Here is an 18,538-nt window from a genome sequence, read left to right on the forward strand (position 1 = left end):
CATAATTTTAAATGAGTTTATAATTTATAAAATCTATAGAATAATAACTTACATAAATATCTTTTATATTATTATTTAATATTTACAAATAAATAATTTTTTATTAATTTACATATTATATACAATCATTAAATACTTTATTTACAATTAACAATTATGTGAATGTAGTATAGGCACAGATATTTTTTGATCATTCAATTTTAAAAGCATAATTTTTCTTTTAATTTCATCTAAATTAATTAATGTTAATTCATCTAAAATTATCAACTTCATAAATATTAAAAATACTTGAATTAATAGGTGTTTCATAAAAAGGTTTTTTAGATAAAAAAACGTTGCCCAATATGACTATTTTGTCCATGTCATTAACATTTACTATGTTTTTTACTTGATAAATATTTTTGTTTTCACACAACACATAACAGTCTGCAATATTATTGGTTTTTATTGTAAAATTGTCCAAGTATAAAGTTTTGTACTGAGATCCTGTTAAGTCTTCTAATACCTAGTGGTCCTTCTGAATGTTGATTTTTACATATGGAAACATAAGTTTTGTTTTTATTATTATCATCTATATTACAATCTATTTTTTCATGGTGGCGTTTAATTACTTGCTGAAGTGGCAACTCATGTTTTCTAACCATTTTCTTTAACGTCTTCATATAATTTACGAACGGGAAAGCGCTTATATTGTCAAGAGGGCCAAAATGCTTAAAGTCATCAACTATATGTGTTAGAGCATGGACATTATGGGAAAGTGCTTACCATATAGCAATTCAAAGTTGACAACAAAATAATTTAGGAGTTCCTGAGAATAGTCTTCGTAGTTAGTGAAGTCATTACTCAATAGTATTCTCATAGCAATGCTTAACGTCATAAAATGTTTATAGCAGTCTTCACTTAAATAGTTTTTAAAACATATTTGACCGGTATAAATTAATAACTGTCGTAGCTCAGTAGCTTTGTATCTGCATAGTTCATTTAAACCCCTGGGTTTTCGTGCAAACTCACAAGGTATGAATGGTTTTAATGATAACAGAAATGCAGATAATTCTTTACAAACCAAACTTGGCATTCATACACTTAAGGGTCCCTTATTGATCCATAAACCAATCAACTTCTTCATAACCCCCAGACACGTCAAATGCATGTAATCCAATGCAAAATGTGTAACAATATTAATATTTGGTAGATTACACAAATTTGAAATGGACCTGCCAACATGATGCTCATCTTGTTTTCTTGTAATGTAATCATTGTGTGTTTGTTTGATTAAACTGGCAGATGTTAATGGAAAACAAGTTCGGTTTTGGAGGTATTCTCCTTCTTCTGTACAACGTGTACAAGAGTCAAATCCTGTATGACCTTTTATTTTTAATACAAAAGATTTAGCAGGAGCTTCAAGACAAAAAACATCTATTTGAACTTTAATTATAGTTGAATTTATATTAATTCCATTTAACAGCAATTCTCTAACTTCTAAAACAAATTGTTCAAGATAATCATTTGAGCATTTTGGTTTTTCATGGCTCCAATAAATCCCAATAGGAAAGACATTATTTATTTAAAGGACGTGTATAGCCCAGAATTGGCCAAAATTGACTTGAGCTGCTTTTTGAAATAGGCAGACCATCAATGCCAACAACTATTTTTACCAATTCTATATTATTTATTGGTGTTAAATTAAAATGTCTTCTAATAGCCAAACTTAAACCAAAATGATAGTATACACCAGGATCAACCATAGTTAGGTTAGAAGTTTCATTTATCTTTCTAGTTTTTAATACACTACGCGAATCCTTAGGAAGTTCAGTTAAACCGGGTACTTTTTTTTATTAATATCAATAATTCGTTTAAAGCATTACGCGGGATGTTGAAGTTAATTGCCCAACTTGTCAATTCATGTTTTAGTGTTTCAATTAAGCTTGATATATTGTTTGAATTTAAAGGAGAATTAGGTGTAAAATCTAATGACAATGCTGGACATTCATCTACAGCCTATTAAAAGAAACGAAAAATAATATTATTTCTTAAATGCCTACCCAAATATTAGGTATAGCACAAACAATTTTTAATTTTACCTGTTTTTAGAATAATTTAGTTCAAAATATTAGATAGGTAGGTAATGAGTAAGGCTTAGATTTTAATGTACATATACTAGTAATTGTCTAGTATACTACTAAGATATGTATTTATTCAACCAAAAAATGTACACAAATATGTGATAAAAACTCAAAATATATTGTTTAGTAATACAATTTATTTATCAAAGTTGTTGGCTGATGAGTTATGGGTAAATGTACTTACATTGAAAAATTCTATTAGAAACTGGTAGATTTCAGTAGGTGTCTTCGAAAATTAAAAAAATAAATATATTAGGTAGTTTAATATGAGTTGAGACTCACGATGAAACAAACGTAGACTAAACCATGAACCACATCAGTAATAAAAATTAATTTTAACTATCTATATAATAGTAAGTATATTGGTCTGTAATCGCAAAAATTGACAAAATATTAGAAAAACAGAATTATTGTAAAGAACATAAAAACATGTAATTAATATATTTGTAAAATACGACACATTTAATTGAAAATCGTGTGAAACAAATTTATCAAATCACAGGAAAAATATCTATTTAACATTTAAATCTGAGCCCTACTATATAAATTACATACAAGATATAGACATTCTAATTAATATACATGCATAGATAATATTACTATAAATTAAACTATGCCTAATATGATGAGTTTATATAATATTGTTTAACTGTTAATCATAAATACCCATGTATTCCACTTTTACATACATAATATAGGTATGCAATATAGAATAGATACATTGTTATTTGGTAAATGCAATTTTTAGAATATTTAAAACTGTTATAGGTACATTTAGTAAACTTTTGTATTATATAATCTAATTTAAAAATTAAAATAATTTTAATTAATTATACCTAAACTAAAAATAGGTTAAATTATTTTATTTCTGCAGTAGTTTTTGTTTTTGTTTTGACTGATCTTAGATCTTATCTGTTGGGGCTTAAGATCATAATTATTTAAAGGCAAACTATCTACTTCTAATAATTTTCCATTGACAGTGTTATTTACTCTAACAGGAGATTCATGTAATTGCTGAAAGTTGTATGAATCTAGTTCTTCCATTATTCTCCGTTGCTTAGTTCTGGTGCTTGTCATGGTTAATAATTTAATAGACAACTCTAGCTATTAATTATTTATTATAATACTTTACAATTTGTTCCTAAATAAAAAAGAATGTCGCTTAATTCAAGAGATATCTAAATTCATTTTCATACATCAGGAAGTGTGTGTACTAGCAACACAATTGGTTTTTATTTTATTATATAAAAATGTTAATAAATTTAATTCAACTAATAGGTACCTACTTACATTTTTTTTTAATAATGTGGTACATTAAAATATGCCTACTTACCTACCAAATGTATTCAGTACCTGCATTAAATTGATCTTATTTTGGATATAATAAGAATATAATCACTATTATACTAATATTATTATATTAATATATTAAGTAGGTAGACAATATATAATAATAGAGAAGGTATCTATATCTACACTTGGTGTTCAACTTCATATAATATTATATAGGTGCCTTTAGTAAATACAGAGTAAATACATCAGTATTTATCAGATAAAAAAGAGTACTTACTAATTTATTCTAGAATATTAAATTGAAAGTACAATTTAGAAACTATAATTGGTACTTGTAGGTTATCTTATACCAAGGAATAGGTATTCAAGAATAAAACATGTAAAATTAACACTTAGTAATATGACAGTAACTACTGAATATAGCCATATTATATAGATATAGCTTGATTTATTTTGTTGAAAAAACAGCTCTTACAAAAAAGATTAAGGAAAAGGGGTGAATATTATAGGCCCGATTCAGCGATCTTCACTGACATGTTCAAACTACTACTGTTTAGGTAAGTCGGTATTACTAGTATTACTACTCTACTAAAGCTTTTAGGCACTATGTTATTATTACTCTAATTTTTTACAACAATTAAATTCTTTCACCTTGAAATCTTAAATTTAATCATTTTAAGTTATTATTCTTGATTTAATTTTTATACCTACAGAAAAACACAAATCATCAAAATAACATATTTTTAATAATAAATAACTGTTCATTAAAATATTAATTATAGATAATACAACAGAATTAACTTTTTAGGAAAGAATATAATTTTAAAATTAACAAAGGTACACTTGAGTTAAATTATGTTAGTATATAAAATAAAAAATAACATGATATTAAATAATATAATGTTTTCAATAACAAACAACTGTTCATTAAAATATTAATTAATGACAATACAACAGAATTAATTTATAAAGAAAAAAATAACATAAAATTAAAATAACACATATTATTATTTATGACTGAAACAAAGTACTCGTATCAATGAAATCTTCATTCAAATTTTATTTGGTATATAAATTATCTGTATTCATTAATTTTAACATTTGTTTTGACGGTTTAAATGTAACACAGGTATTTTTATTGATTTTTGTACCGAATTGTCCATACTGAATACCTTCACTTGCCATAAGTATACTATAAACAGTTTTTTGAACGAGCTTATTTCTACCTTTGGTCTTAGTTCTATTTATTTTGCTAAATATGCGCTCACAATCAGCGTTTGAGTGAGGTAAAGAGAGAATAGAAAGTGCAAATTGAGCCAAGTCGCTAAATATAGTAGTATCGCTGTCATCTTTAAATAATAATAATGAAGACCAAAAATGGTCTGTTTCTTCAACTTCAGTGATATATTTAGGAAAATCATAAGTTACCAATAGTCGCCATTGGTCATCTAAAACTTGAATTTGGTCTTCTAAATTTGGATCAATAATCCTTGGCAAGTTAGATATTAGTTTTACAAGTGATGGTACTTTTTCATGAGTGGCATATGCCAATGAATTTGTAGGACTGAAGATGTAAAGGTGAGGTAGAATTTTATCCGAAAAATCATACCTTTTTTTTATTTGAATACAACCTTCTACAAGGAAATTTGAACATCGCTCATAAAAATCGGATAACAGATCTGGTCTTTTGGTAATCTCCGGTTTACTGATGAAATTAATCACTTTAACACCTTTATAAAATAAAAATGATCAATAAGTTTAAGTTTAATGTGTAATTTATATTTCTTACCTAAATATATATCCTTAGATTGAAGATAATATTTTCTATCAGTTATATTTATTTCTTCTGGAGGTGTGTGCATAATGTAAGAGCTTTGCATGAAACATAGTAGCAAATCTTTATAAGCAGCCATTATTTTTTCATGTAATTTATCCGATATGACTTTTTCAGATTGAAAATATTTATTTAGTAATGTGAATTTAGGCAAAACCCACTCCATGAATAGATAAAAAGCATTTGTAAATGGGTCATTAAGTTGCTCACAAATAATTCTAGTTGATGCTAATTTTTCACTCAACCATTTTTCATTAAAGAATAATCTAAGAGCATCCCATTGTTCTATGATTCTTATAACTACGGATAATAATGATAACCATCTTGTAGCTGAAGGATGCAATATTTTATGGTCTTGTAAGTCAAGAAATGGCTGAAATTGATATAATTGGCTTTGCCGTTTTGAGCTATGACTGAAAAAGTTATAGATTTGACGAACCAAGTCTTCACATATTGTAGGTAACTTTTTGCAGGCTTCACTACATGCAAGATGTAAACTATGACATACACATTTCATTAAATATACACCGGGAAAATTTAATTTAATTTTTTGTGACACAGAGTAATGAGCTCCGAACATAGTATTACAACCATCCGAACCAAATCCAATTATATTTCCAAGTGGTATGGTATGTTGAATAAATGTTTTAATACATGTATCAAATAAATTTTGTGCAGTTGCTCCTTTATCTTCAAAGTTGGTTTTGTCGTGTAATTGAACGAAGTCCCAAAAAACGACTAACAATTTCATTTTGATTAGGACAGTAATACCTCACAATTATACACATGGTAGACGAACAGGAAATATCTGTAGACTCATCTATCATCATAGAGAATTTTGTATTTTTTAAAGTGTCTATTAAACTATTTTTGGTAAATGGTGAAATAACATTAGTAACAACAGCAGTAGCTTTAGTTCGCTTAAGTTTAATGTTTTGACATATTTGTGATTCGGGAAAAATACTTTTAAGTAGACTGTCGAGATGTTCCGTGGCATTAAAAGCAATATTATGCTCTACCAAAAATGCGCACAATTTAATTTCAGCCGATTTTACATTGTAATCTAATAATGTAGATTCATTTCATAAAAATGATTCTTTAATAGTATTTCTAGTATCTCTAATATTTTGTTTATGTTTTTTTCCCTGGCTATGATTTTTTATAACTGTTAGTTCGGATATCATAATAACATTGCATTTCGAACAATAAGCTTTATATTCATCACTATTAGGTCTTAACCAATTTTTAAATTCTGGTTTAGTTTCCCAACTTTTTTTAAATTTTTGTTTTCGATGCTTTCATTTTTCTGCTCTTTTAAGTTCACCACGAATCGATCTTTTATACTTCGGAGTTGTACATCTAGCATTTTCTTCTTCCTCGTCAGAAATTGGAGTTGAATTATTTAAAATCTAAAAAATTAAAAAGTTTCAATGAAAAAATAAATATTCTAAATGTTGAAAATAGTTTTCATACTTGCTGAATTTCCAAAGTTTGGTCATCATCTGAACTTTCGATATTCGTTTTAGCATTTGATTTCTTAACAAAATATGAGAATACACTGATCAGCATTAATAATTTATAATTTGGTCGAATCTTATTTATATTAAAATAACTATACAATAAACAGTAAATACTTGCCAAAAGAAATCTATCCATGTTCAAAATTTCAAATGTTCTTAAAACAATAAAATAATTAAACACAAATTAATATTTATTACGAGTACGTCAAACACACACACACGAGTCCACATTACACGACACGCGTTTTAATGATATAAAATAAACCAACTATGTAGGTATTTAATATTTACATATATATTTATTTATATTAAGTACCAATGGCGAATAGCAATAGTGTTTATGATGTCATGTATGGTACTTGTAACCATAGACAAATATGAAAATATAAAGTCTGGGATTTATTTTTATTTTAAGAATATAAAAATTATCGTATTTTTACGTACGATACTGAAGTTGCTATCGTACATCGTATTTGACCTAAAATTATCGTACAAATACGATATATATCGTACGACTGGCAACACTAGTGCGAACACAATATTATAAATTATAATGCTGATAAGTGATAATAATATTCTGTTCATACGTGGTTCATACCATGGCTAAATAGACAGGCATGTCAGCAAGATAACCAAAATACACTATCAATACGCAGTTTTCTCCAGATGACGTCACATTCCCGCCGTTTTCAAATAAGCCATGATTACACATTCAACATTGCAAAATTAATTTTATTAACTTTACTTAGCCATAATATTATTTATAAAAAAAAAATACAATAATATTTCACATATTGTGACTCCCGAGTGGAAGATTCCAATATATAAAAAATATATTATATAAATATAGACTATATTATATAGTAAATACACCTAATTAAAAATAATTTCATAAAAAATTTATATTTTCACTCTACCAGGATCTTTGACCTTTGTATATTACTATAGTTTAATACTTTATTTTATGTTTGATTTTGATTAATACATGTCTTAAATTTCTTATGCAGATTATTCAAATTTGTAAATAATCTAAAAATAAAACTTATTTATATGATAACAATTCATACTGTAATTATCTTATGATTATTTCATTTATCCATCCGTTTTTTTGTCCTTACTCCTTAGTAATAGTGACTATCATTTTTAATTAAAATGCCTTATTATTGTGCTGTGTCTGGCTGTAACAGCCATAAAAAACAACTAATGTTAACATTAGGTACCACAGGTTTCCGACGTCCCCTGATTTACAAAAGAAATGGATAGAGTTTTGTCAGCAACCAGCTGGGAAAAAACAAAACATAAACAATGGTACGATATAATTACATTGTATTAGTATACACTATAAGCACAGTAACGTATTATATAAATATGAACGTTATTCGCCAGTTTATTAATTTATATTCCCTTTTTTTAAAAGCCCGTATTTGTTCATTACACTTTGTAAAAAGTGATTTCGAAAAACCATTAATTGAATTAATGTTGAACTATTCACCCAAGTGTAAAAGAAAATTAAAGAGTGATGCTATTCCAACTCAACGGGTAGTTATTTTAAACAATTCCAGTTTTGAGGCAAGTTTTAACAATTATTAAGATATTATAAAACAATAATATATTATAAGAATGAAATAGTTTTAACTTATTAGTTTTATGACTTAAAATAAATAAATATTTATTTATTAGAAATGTGATTCTTATCCTGAATGTAGTACAAAAGAAGTGTCTAGAAGCTTATTTACTACAGAGGATTCACATATTTTGCCAAAAAATAGAGAACAACATTTATTGGAACTTGTTAACAAGTATTTAAATATATACATGTATACATAATCGAACTAACGGTTTGATCGTAATACAATGTTAATTTTTGAATATGTTTTTGATAGATTACAAATAGAATTAAATTAAATAAAAAACAAACTTTTAAACGTTGAAAAGGAAAATAAATATTTGAAAACTGAATATTTTGAAAATAAAGTATGCGATATGTTTGGTCATATATTTACAAAAACTCAAATAAATCATTTTTTACGGCCTTATGTTCGAATACAAAAATGGGAAGTAGAAGACATCACTGCAGCTATTACACTGAGAAGTATTTCACCAAGTGCATATCGTTACTTGATAGATAAACTAAAGTATCCATTACCAGGTCTGAAAATAATTATATTAATAACTATTAAGTATAGGTCAGACGTAATCATATAGTAATATAATTTATAATTTATGCTTACAAGTAGTTTCTTCAAATAAATAATGTTCACTATAGGTCTTTCAACTCTCAGAACATGGGCAGGGAACTTATCCATTGAACCTGGTATTCTTAACGATGTAGTCAACATTATGAAATGTAAAAGTAAATAAACAAAAACCAATTAGTTAACATCCACTGTTGAGTGTTGGTTTATACCTTGGATCATATTATACATTAATTATAATTATAATATTGAAGGTGAACAATTAAGTGCAAAGGAGAAATTATGTGTATTGTCATTTGATGAATTGTATATTAGTCACGAAATTTGCTTTGACAAAAAAATGGAACAAGTGTTAGGGCCACATAAAACTGTTCAAGTTATGATTGTCAGAGGTTTGGTATCAAATTGGAAACAACCAGTTTACTATTCATATGACAGCCCAATGAAAGAAGAAGTGCTTCACAATGTTATTTCAATACTGTACGATAGTGGATATAATGTAGTTGCCATGATTAGTGACATGGGAAGTACAAATGTTGCTCTTTGGAAGACTTTGGGTGTCTCACACGAAAATCAATTTTTCATTCATTCCAAAACTGGACAGAAAATTCACATCTTTGCTGATGTTCCCCATTTAGTGAAACTAATTAGAAATAATTTTATAGATCACGGTTTCATTGTCAATTAAGGTATAATAGTTTAATTTCAATAAATAATAGTTATACAATAATAATCTTACCAAATTAAATGGTCTACTGAACACTGATCATAGTCAGTCTCATGGCCTAACAGTTGTCACCCATGATACTGATTTAAATTTTACCAATGTATCTATAGGTATATTTATTGGCAAACAAACAGTAGAAGAGGTGTTGAAACTATCTAGTGGTAATGATATGAAATTTTCTTACAAATTAACTTCAGCACATTTAGATGTAGCAGGACCACAGCGCCAGAAAGTTCGTCCTGCTGTTCAGTTGTTTTCAAAAAGTGTTTCAATGGCTATTGTACACTATGGAAATAAAAATAAAATTCAAACTCCAAATTGGAAAGAAGTAATAAATAAAAATGTATTAACTTTACTTATAGTCATTGTTGTATCTGATATTATAGGTCGCTGATGTTTTTCTTTTGGTAAATGACTGGTTTGATCTTTTAAATTCCATCAACTTGTATGGAAATAATACAACAGCATATGGGGAAGATATAAAAAAACAAAATGAGACATTAGATAAAATGGATCATTTTATTAAAGAGATGCGTGTTCATGGTAAAAGAAGTTTGATGGAGTTTCAAAAGGGCATTTTGTTGACAAACCAGTCATTGAGGAATTTATATCAAGATATGAAAGAAAATTTTGGTTTAACTTATATACTGACTCGTAGACTAAACCAAGATGTATTAGAAAATCTATTTAGTTTCTTGCGTGGGATGGGTGGAGCTAATGACCATCCAACACCTTTAGACTTCAAGTATAGGTTAATTGTTTATAGTCATTTTTATTTATTAATCTAAAATCTGGCATAAATAGTTATAGTTATTATCTATAATATTTACAGACTAAGGTGGTATTTATTGGGAAAATATTCTGCTGTTGTTTTTTCCCAAAACCGAAATACTGAAGAACAGTTAACAGAAGAATGCTTATTGAATATATCGGATTTATCCTCTTGTCAAAATATAACTGAAGACGTTTTTAGTACAGTTGAACTCTTCAATATTTCCAATTCTGCAGTACAAGACAATTTTTCAACTGAAAATCGTCAATTCAGTTCAAGTTTAATTGATTCGTTTGACTTAAATGTGTGTATCTATACAATTAAATTAACATAAGTTTTATAGTAATTAATAACATTATCATAATAGGAAACTGTTCAAAATACTTATGTTCCGAATGATGAGTATGAAGTAGAGAATATAGAGTACATAGCTGGTTCGATTGCTCATAAATTTAAAGCTAAATTTCCATTTTTGGCAAGTGTGGATTTTAATTCTGAAAAAGATGATTGGATAAATTGTGTTTCAAAAGGTAAATTTGCAACACATAATATAATAGGCACACTATACACTTTCCTACCTATGTTGTTAATTAATACCTATATATTTCTACAGGTTATTTAACTCGGCCATCCAATGATTTTGCTAATGTGATGAAAATATTAGGATCCATATTCATACAATTTCACGGTAATGAATCATTGTCCAAAGAACAAGGTATCATTAAACTTTTAATGATATTAGTGAAGAGTCAAATTCCACAAAATATTATTCCTGATGAAGTTCTTTCTTGTGCTATTCGCACAAGAACATATATACGTATCCGAGAAATGAACCGTAGAATAAGTTTTACTAGAAATAATACATTAAGTAAACAAAAGAAATTTAAAAAATTTATAAAATAACACATAGGTAAATATTAAAATGAATAAAATGTACATATTACATATAATATTAGGACAGTTCTATGGTAATTTAAAAAATAAAAATAAAAACAATTTTTAAAAGGTTAATATATTTTATAAATAATATAAATGTAAAGTAGGTATTACACATGTTTAATGTACCTATCCAATGACACACAATACCCAATGAAAAAAAATTAACGAGTCTATTAACAAATTAATTAAAAGTTAATTAAATATAAAATAGTAATGTGAATGAAAAAATTAGTTAAACATCAATAATTGAGTATAAATAGGTAAGTTTTGAAAAGTTTAAAATTATAATTCGGCATTTGCCAGTAAAAAAAATATTATACTTTGCGTTTGCAATATACGAATCATGGCCTGATACGAATTACGAATAATTCAAATTTGAGATTACGTTTTATTATATTTTATGCCATGAATTAATTTTTTATACCATGATTTACTCCACAATACGTCATAGCTTATGCGCCGTATTATCTTGCTGACATGCCTGTCTATTTAGCCATGGTTCATACCAAAGATATATTATATATTATATTGTGATATATAAATGGTTGAATAGTACATAATATTATACATAACACTATTGACAATACATTAAATACTAGCAAATACTGTACATAATTTACAGTATTTGATACTATTATTTGTAATCAAATATCGATGATAAAGCTGCATAAATCTAATTCCAATAATTCCATTAATCTGGGTTCTTCAAAAGAAAATTAACATTGTACTAGATTATATTATAGCAGGTAATTTGTTTATTGTTATATAACAATACATTTTCCACTCTGTATTTCACAGTTATTATTTAACTGTACCTACTATAAAATTCAATTATTTTAAATGTTATAAATTATAATATCGTATATATATGTAACAAAGAGAAAATCATTTTAGATGTATACGCATTTTCGTGAAGACAAATTTGAATTAATTTTCAAAATAGTCTTATAACAAAATCAGTATCATATATTAATAATATATAATAACTATAATACTATTATACGGCGGTATACACATAATATAATTAATTAGAGGGCGTATATAGTCTGGTAATCGTTCAATTCATATTTTAATTGGCAACATTTAATAAAATTTTGGTCGAAAAATACAATTATTGTACCAATTTAACTCCGCCACAGAGCTCAACAATAGTTCGCAATAAAGGCTAAGGAATTATAATTCCTACACCAAAAACCGAACATTGTTGTCAAGCAATTATTGAAATAAGAGACTATACATTTTAGATTTCGAGCTATATTTATTAGAAGCTGCCAATATACCCTTTGTCCCTCTCCCCAAAAAATAAATACAATATAGTATATTATTCATGATAATAATAATGTTTATGTTTTTTGATGTTCCTTTATATTAAAGTAATTTACTTTAATGTTCGTATATATAGCGGTAGGTTGATTCAAATATTTAATACAAAAATATTGAATTTATTATATTATTAAAATCTATATTTAAACGTTTTCGCCGATACTCGATTATACTACGCGCGTATTATTACCATAAAACATTGTGAAATATATATGAATAGGTATAGGTTCAAGGTTATAAATACATATAAAAATATACACGCGTAATATCTTAAGAATCAATAAATTTTAAATTAATGTAATTGAGTTTAGGTATAGTAAAATTTATCGTATTATATACTTAAACCTTTTTAAATCACCACGATGATTAATGTATTTGAATTATAACAAAATAGTTAATGTTGTGATGAGTATCAATGAATTTCAACATATTCATCATTAACGCGTAATATATAATAATAATTTCATCAAAATATAAACTTCAAATGCATAGGTATAAATAATAATAATATTACTCATTTAATACAGATGATATACAATAAAAACTATTATATAATTATGATTTGGGAATTGGGGATAGGTATTATATTCAATTTTCAACAATTTTGACCAAGGGAATAATTTTTTATCCACAATTATAGAAAAACACTAAAGTAAAATTCCTAAATCTATATCATGCCTAAATAACTCAAAACGAACCAAAATGTTTAGAAAATTATAACAAAATACGTGTAGGAAATGCTAACATATAAAATTAATACGTATGATTATTATGCTAAACATTTCAAGTAAAATTTAACTTTCAGTTAAACTTTTTTATAAATAGAAAAACTGTAAACATTTATCAAAAAATTTCAATTTTTAAATCAAATATATGTGTATATATATATATATATATATATATAATATAATAAAGAACATTATTATAAAGATATAGGGGGGCTAACGCCGAACTTAAAAACGGGAACGTTAAAAACGGCCAATTGGGGGGAGGGGGTAACCCCATAACCTTCCACCCCTTGTTCTCGCGCGATATCAGAATATTTAAAATAATATCTCCGTCAGAATGATAAAAAAAAATTTCTAAAATAAATTACTTAAAATATTTCCCTTGAAACTATTAGAAACTATTTTTAAAATAAATTAGTTAAAATATTTCCATTGAAACTATTAGAAACTATTTTTAAAATAAATTAGTCAGAATATTTTCATGTTTATGACGAGAGAATATTTTGAAAATATAATCATCGCCTAAATGCTGTGTGGTACACTGTAAATAAGTAATAATAGTTTTATTTTTGGCTTCAGAGGTATGTTGATGAAGATATTTGTTTAAAAAAATTATTACTCAATATAGATACTGCAGATGAGTAGTAACACGATAAAATATTATTCTAAGTATTATACCTATTGTAATCATTGATTATAAATTCTATAAATCCTATGTTTGTAAATAATTTAATTGTCCTGAAAACTAATTGAAACTAAAAAAAACGTTTAAACTTTAAAATCTGGGTGGCTATGGATAAAAGTATAAAACTCTAAGCCTTATAAACCTATATAAATCTATTTCAATAGGTAACGCGTATGGGCTTTTCATTAGCTAATATTTGAAAAATACATTATGAAATATATAGGAAAAAACTCTGTCAATTTCCACTATAATATATAGGATTATACAATAGGCATATTAATATTATTATTAAACAAATTTTCAATCTATTAAAAGATTGCATGAAATAGTTGTATTGTACGTATAGGTAACTATATTTTTAAAGTAAAATATAATGTTAATTGAATACCAACAAGTGTGTACTTTCATTGACTAACGACTGTTTACCAAATAAGTAAATTTTTATTAGTAAAATAAAATTATTTCAGTTATATTTATCAGACTAATTTGTAATGTTAATTGTAATGTAATGTACCAATGCTGTAATCAGTAATCAATATTTGCGTTTCGTACCATTTCAAATAACGTTGATAACAATTAATAACGACCGTTTTATCATTTATTGAATATACCATACTACCATGACCCGGGTAAGTTATCAAATAATTATATATTTGTTCAACATTTTATGCAACAGTGATGTACTTTATGAAACCGATAAAGATATTTATATAATGGTTTATCGACCCGTTAGCAAACCTAGAAAGTGCTGTTTTTAACGATTGTTTATGCAACCCGGCATAGGTCTAATAAAGCTTTGGTTAGGACCGAAACTTACCAAATCAGGTTAATTGAAGTGTATATTGAAAAATATTACCAACGCTAGGGTATCCAGATTAAGTTTTATGAAATCTGAGACAGACAACAAATTCCAACGAACTTGACCGTTGCATTACTTTATCTGACCATTTTCATAATTAATTTTATTAAAGGCGTTAATATTTGAATTATTGGGACATAATTATGTTAATGCCCATAATTCGTGCTTGTAATTACTCCAAATCTGATATCTCGAAGAACTTATTCAGCATATGAATTCCTTATCCAGCAGTAACGCCCTGAAAATCAGAAACGAATAACCACTAAATAATAAACACACGACTGATTTCGATTTAAAATTTTGAGCACTTTTTCACATTGTGACGAAATTCAGCAGTGTGAACTTCGCGTCATCGCTGTTTAAATTGGCTGCTTATATACATAAGTATACACAAATGGTTTCATCCAATTCCAGAGGAAATCAATTAATTTAACAATGATAAATATTATCAGATCCAAGTTGGTGTCGATGCAAAAGAATCCAATAATAATATTATTATTACGTATTTCAACTTTGAAGAGCATTCAATAATTCACCCCTACCTAAACATATATCCGAACGGTCAAACACAAACCGTTTGTGATTATATTATACGAAATTATAATGTCAATAATACAATTTGTTTCGGCTCAGTTTATAATACGATCAAAAATGAAAACTACATTAAGTGGACTGTATATTTATTGAACATAATTTTAATATTTGATAATTGATAATACAATATTTAATAGATATACGACCAGTATCGGATCTACAAATTATGCAACCCGAGGCACAACATAATATTAGCGCCCCTAAAAGTAACCAAATTATAAAAATGATGAGTTTAAAATTTGAAATTTGCGCCCCTCTATGATAAGCGCCTGGGGCATGGGCCCCGGATCGCCCTCCCCCCCCCCCTAGATCCGGTACTGTATACGACGCGATAATGACTCGGATTGTTTCCGACGTGACGTTGAGGGAGTACTGGCGACCAGTGCCTTTTCACACTACCTGACCCAAGGTGTACACATAATGTTATTATCTACGCGATAATATTTATCTCTTATACACTAAACATAGGGGCCACCTTGAAGTACAGTCTTCAAAATACAATTAATTAATACAGGTCACGGTCACCGAATAGAACGAAAATAACTTATTATAGATTTAATTGAACGATAATATAAAAAATTTAGCCCACAATCAAAAGGGGTACTGTAAATAATATAAATACTAATTGAAAAAATCACAATTTAGCTAAATAAACATTAAATATACGTTGAATAATTGTACAGAAAATTGCCTATGTTAACATAGTATTTTTACAATATCAAATAAATTAATATTAAGTTGAACTTAATTTTCACAAATAGATTTTTTTTTTTACTTATTATCATTTGGCTCTGTATTGTCATTGTCTTGAATTGGCAGCGGACATAACATTCTTACAGCTCTCTTCTTTGGCCCACTCGCTGTATTGACCGTTGCAACCCGCACCACACCATCTTTGTCCAGAAACACTTCGATTACGCAACCCAAGTGCCATTGTAACGGAGGTAGATTGGTATCCCTAATTATTACCGTTGAATCAATTTTTACCGTTGGGCCGCGAGATCCATTCCACTTTTTACGTTCCTGAAGTTGACTCAGGTATTCAGCACTCCAACGCTTCCAAATCTGCTGCGCGATGTTTTGAACCCTCTGCCACCGTGACAACAAGTTGTGTGGCAATTTACTTATGTCTGGTTCTGGTAGCGATACAAGTGAGTCTCCTATTAAAAAGTGACCAGGAGTAAGGACGGAAAGATAAAGGGGGTCAGTAGATAAGGGAGTAAGCGGTCGTGAGTTTAGGCATGCTTCGATTTGTACTAATAAGGTGTAAAACTCATCGTAAGTTAATTTTACGAGTGCCACGTTGCGGTTCAAATGGTTTTTTAAGCTACGTACGGCCGCCTCCCACAGGCCGCCAAAATGTTGGGCTCTAGGTGGAATAAAGTGCCAATTCATTTCATGACTGGTCATTACTTGATGAATGCGATCTTTATGACTTTCAGATGACATCAATTGTTTTAAATCGTTTAATTTATTATTCGTACCTACGAAGCAAGTGGCATTATCAGAGTATATGTTTTTGCACAGACCACGGCGAGATATAAATCTTGTTAACGCTGCGATGAATGCATCAGTGCGCAAATCGCACACTAACCCTAAATGCACCGCCTTTGTCGCAAAACATACAAAAACGCAAATATATGCCTTTTGAGTCGCGGCGTTCCGTCGGTTGCTGCATTTCAACATGAATGGACCTGCGTAATCAACACCACAGTTATCGAAGCACCTACTTGGGCGGTTAACTCTGAACGTTGGCAAATCACCCATAATTGGTGACACATTTTTTTGGTCGGGCTTTAAAACATATTACACACTGATGTATTACTTTTCTTATAAGTCTTCGACCAATGATTGGCCAATACTTCAGGCGTACCGCGGCAAGTGTTGCATGTGGTCCGGCATACATCAGTTTTTTGTGTTCGTGTAACATAATTAATTTTAAAAATGCCGTGTCGCTAGGTAATATGGTTGGGAAACGTTGATCAATGTTGATATCCGTTGCGTTTGTCAACCTACCACATACGCGCACAATTCCGTCGTTATCTAATAATGGGTTTAACTTCTTTATTTTACTTTTTATCGATATGTTACGATCATTTTTTAATTCTTCGATTTCCTTTGAAAAATGTACGCGTTGTATAAGTTTTATAATGCATCTGGTTGCCGTTGATACCTCGTTTATACTCAGTGGTCCGATGATTCGAGAGGTATTATTTCGTTTCGATAACGTATTATTTTTGAAACGCAATAAATATGAAACGACGTGTAATAATTTAGTCAGCGGCGAATATTTATTAATATCTAGCGACACATCGCTTTGTGAGGTGCACACAACCATTAGCGCAGTCTTTTCTTCACTTTGAACGTCACTAGCGTGTTTCGTGTTTTTTTATATACGAGGTTGAACATTCAAACGTATTACTCTTCAACCAGGACGGACCATGCCACCACTGCGAATTATATTTTAGTTCACTAGGCGTACACCCCCGCGACAACACGTCTGCTGGATTGTCAATTGAGGTCACATGCCTTCACTCATTGCGATCGGTCAGCGTATGAATTCGCCTACACGATTCGCAACAAACGTCTTCCACCTGCTCAAATCCGCGTATATCCAATTTAACGTAACAGTAAAGTTGAGTCCGTCCACAGATATCGTCGTGATATATTCAGCCGAAGTGCGGGCGTAATTACGTCTATTAGACGCGATAAGAGCAGCGCTGCACATAGTTCTAATCGGGGAATAGAAATGACCTTTATTGGCGTGATACGAGATTTCGCACACACTAATTGACAGGTAATATTATCGTCTTTATCTATCGTACGCAAATATACACACGCACCGTATGCCTTCATAGATGCATCTGCGAACCCATGCATCTCGATTATTTTATCTCTTTCGGATCTCGGCCAACGGGGTATGCTAAATGAATTGAGCTCATTAAG

General features: G+C 28.6%; 1 protein-coding gene and 1 pseudogene across 1 annotated transcript; both read right to left on the reverse strand.

The window, feature by feature from the left end:
* Positions 1-147: 147 nt before the first annotated feature.
* On the reverse strand, positions 148-3,200 carry LOC149061182 (uncharacterized; annotated as a pseudogene).
* Positions 3,201-16,363: 13,163 nt separating this feature from the next.
* On the reverse strand, positions 16,364-17,359 carry LOC149061183 (uncharacterized). The gene has a single exon (XM_089230870.1). It carries the CDS (start codon positions 17,357-17,359, stop codon positions 16,364-16,366), a length of 996 nt encoding a protein of 331 aa, XP_089086996.1.
* Between the last annotated feature and the right edge of the window lie 1,179 nt (positions 17,360-18,538).

Source organism: Diuraphis noxia, unplaced genomic scaffold (assembly GCF_037042655.1).
Source record: "Diuraphis noxia isolate RWA-SAM2 unplaced genomic scaffold, SU_Dnox_SAM2 contig0001, whole genome shotgun sequence".
NCBI classification, from domain to species: domain Eukaryota; kingdom Metazoa; phylum Arthropoda; class Insecta; order Hemiptera; family Aphididae; genus Diuraphis; species Diuraphis noxia.

What these genes read in the sequence shown, in the direction of transcription:
- LOC149061183 (XM_089230870.1), bottom strand. Translation starts at nt 17,359, where the DNA reads ATGGGTGATTTGCCAACGTTCAGAGTTAACCGCCCAAGTAGGTGCTTC.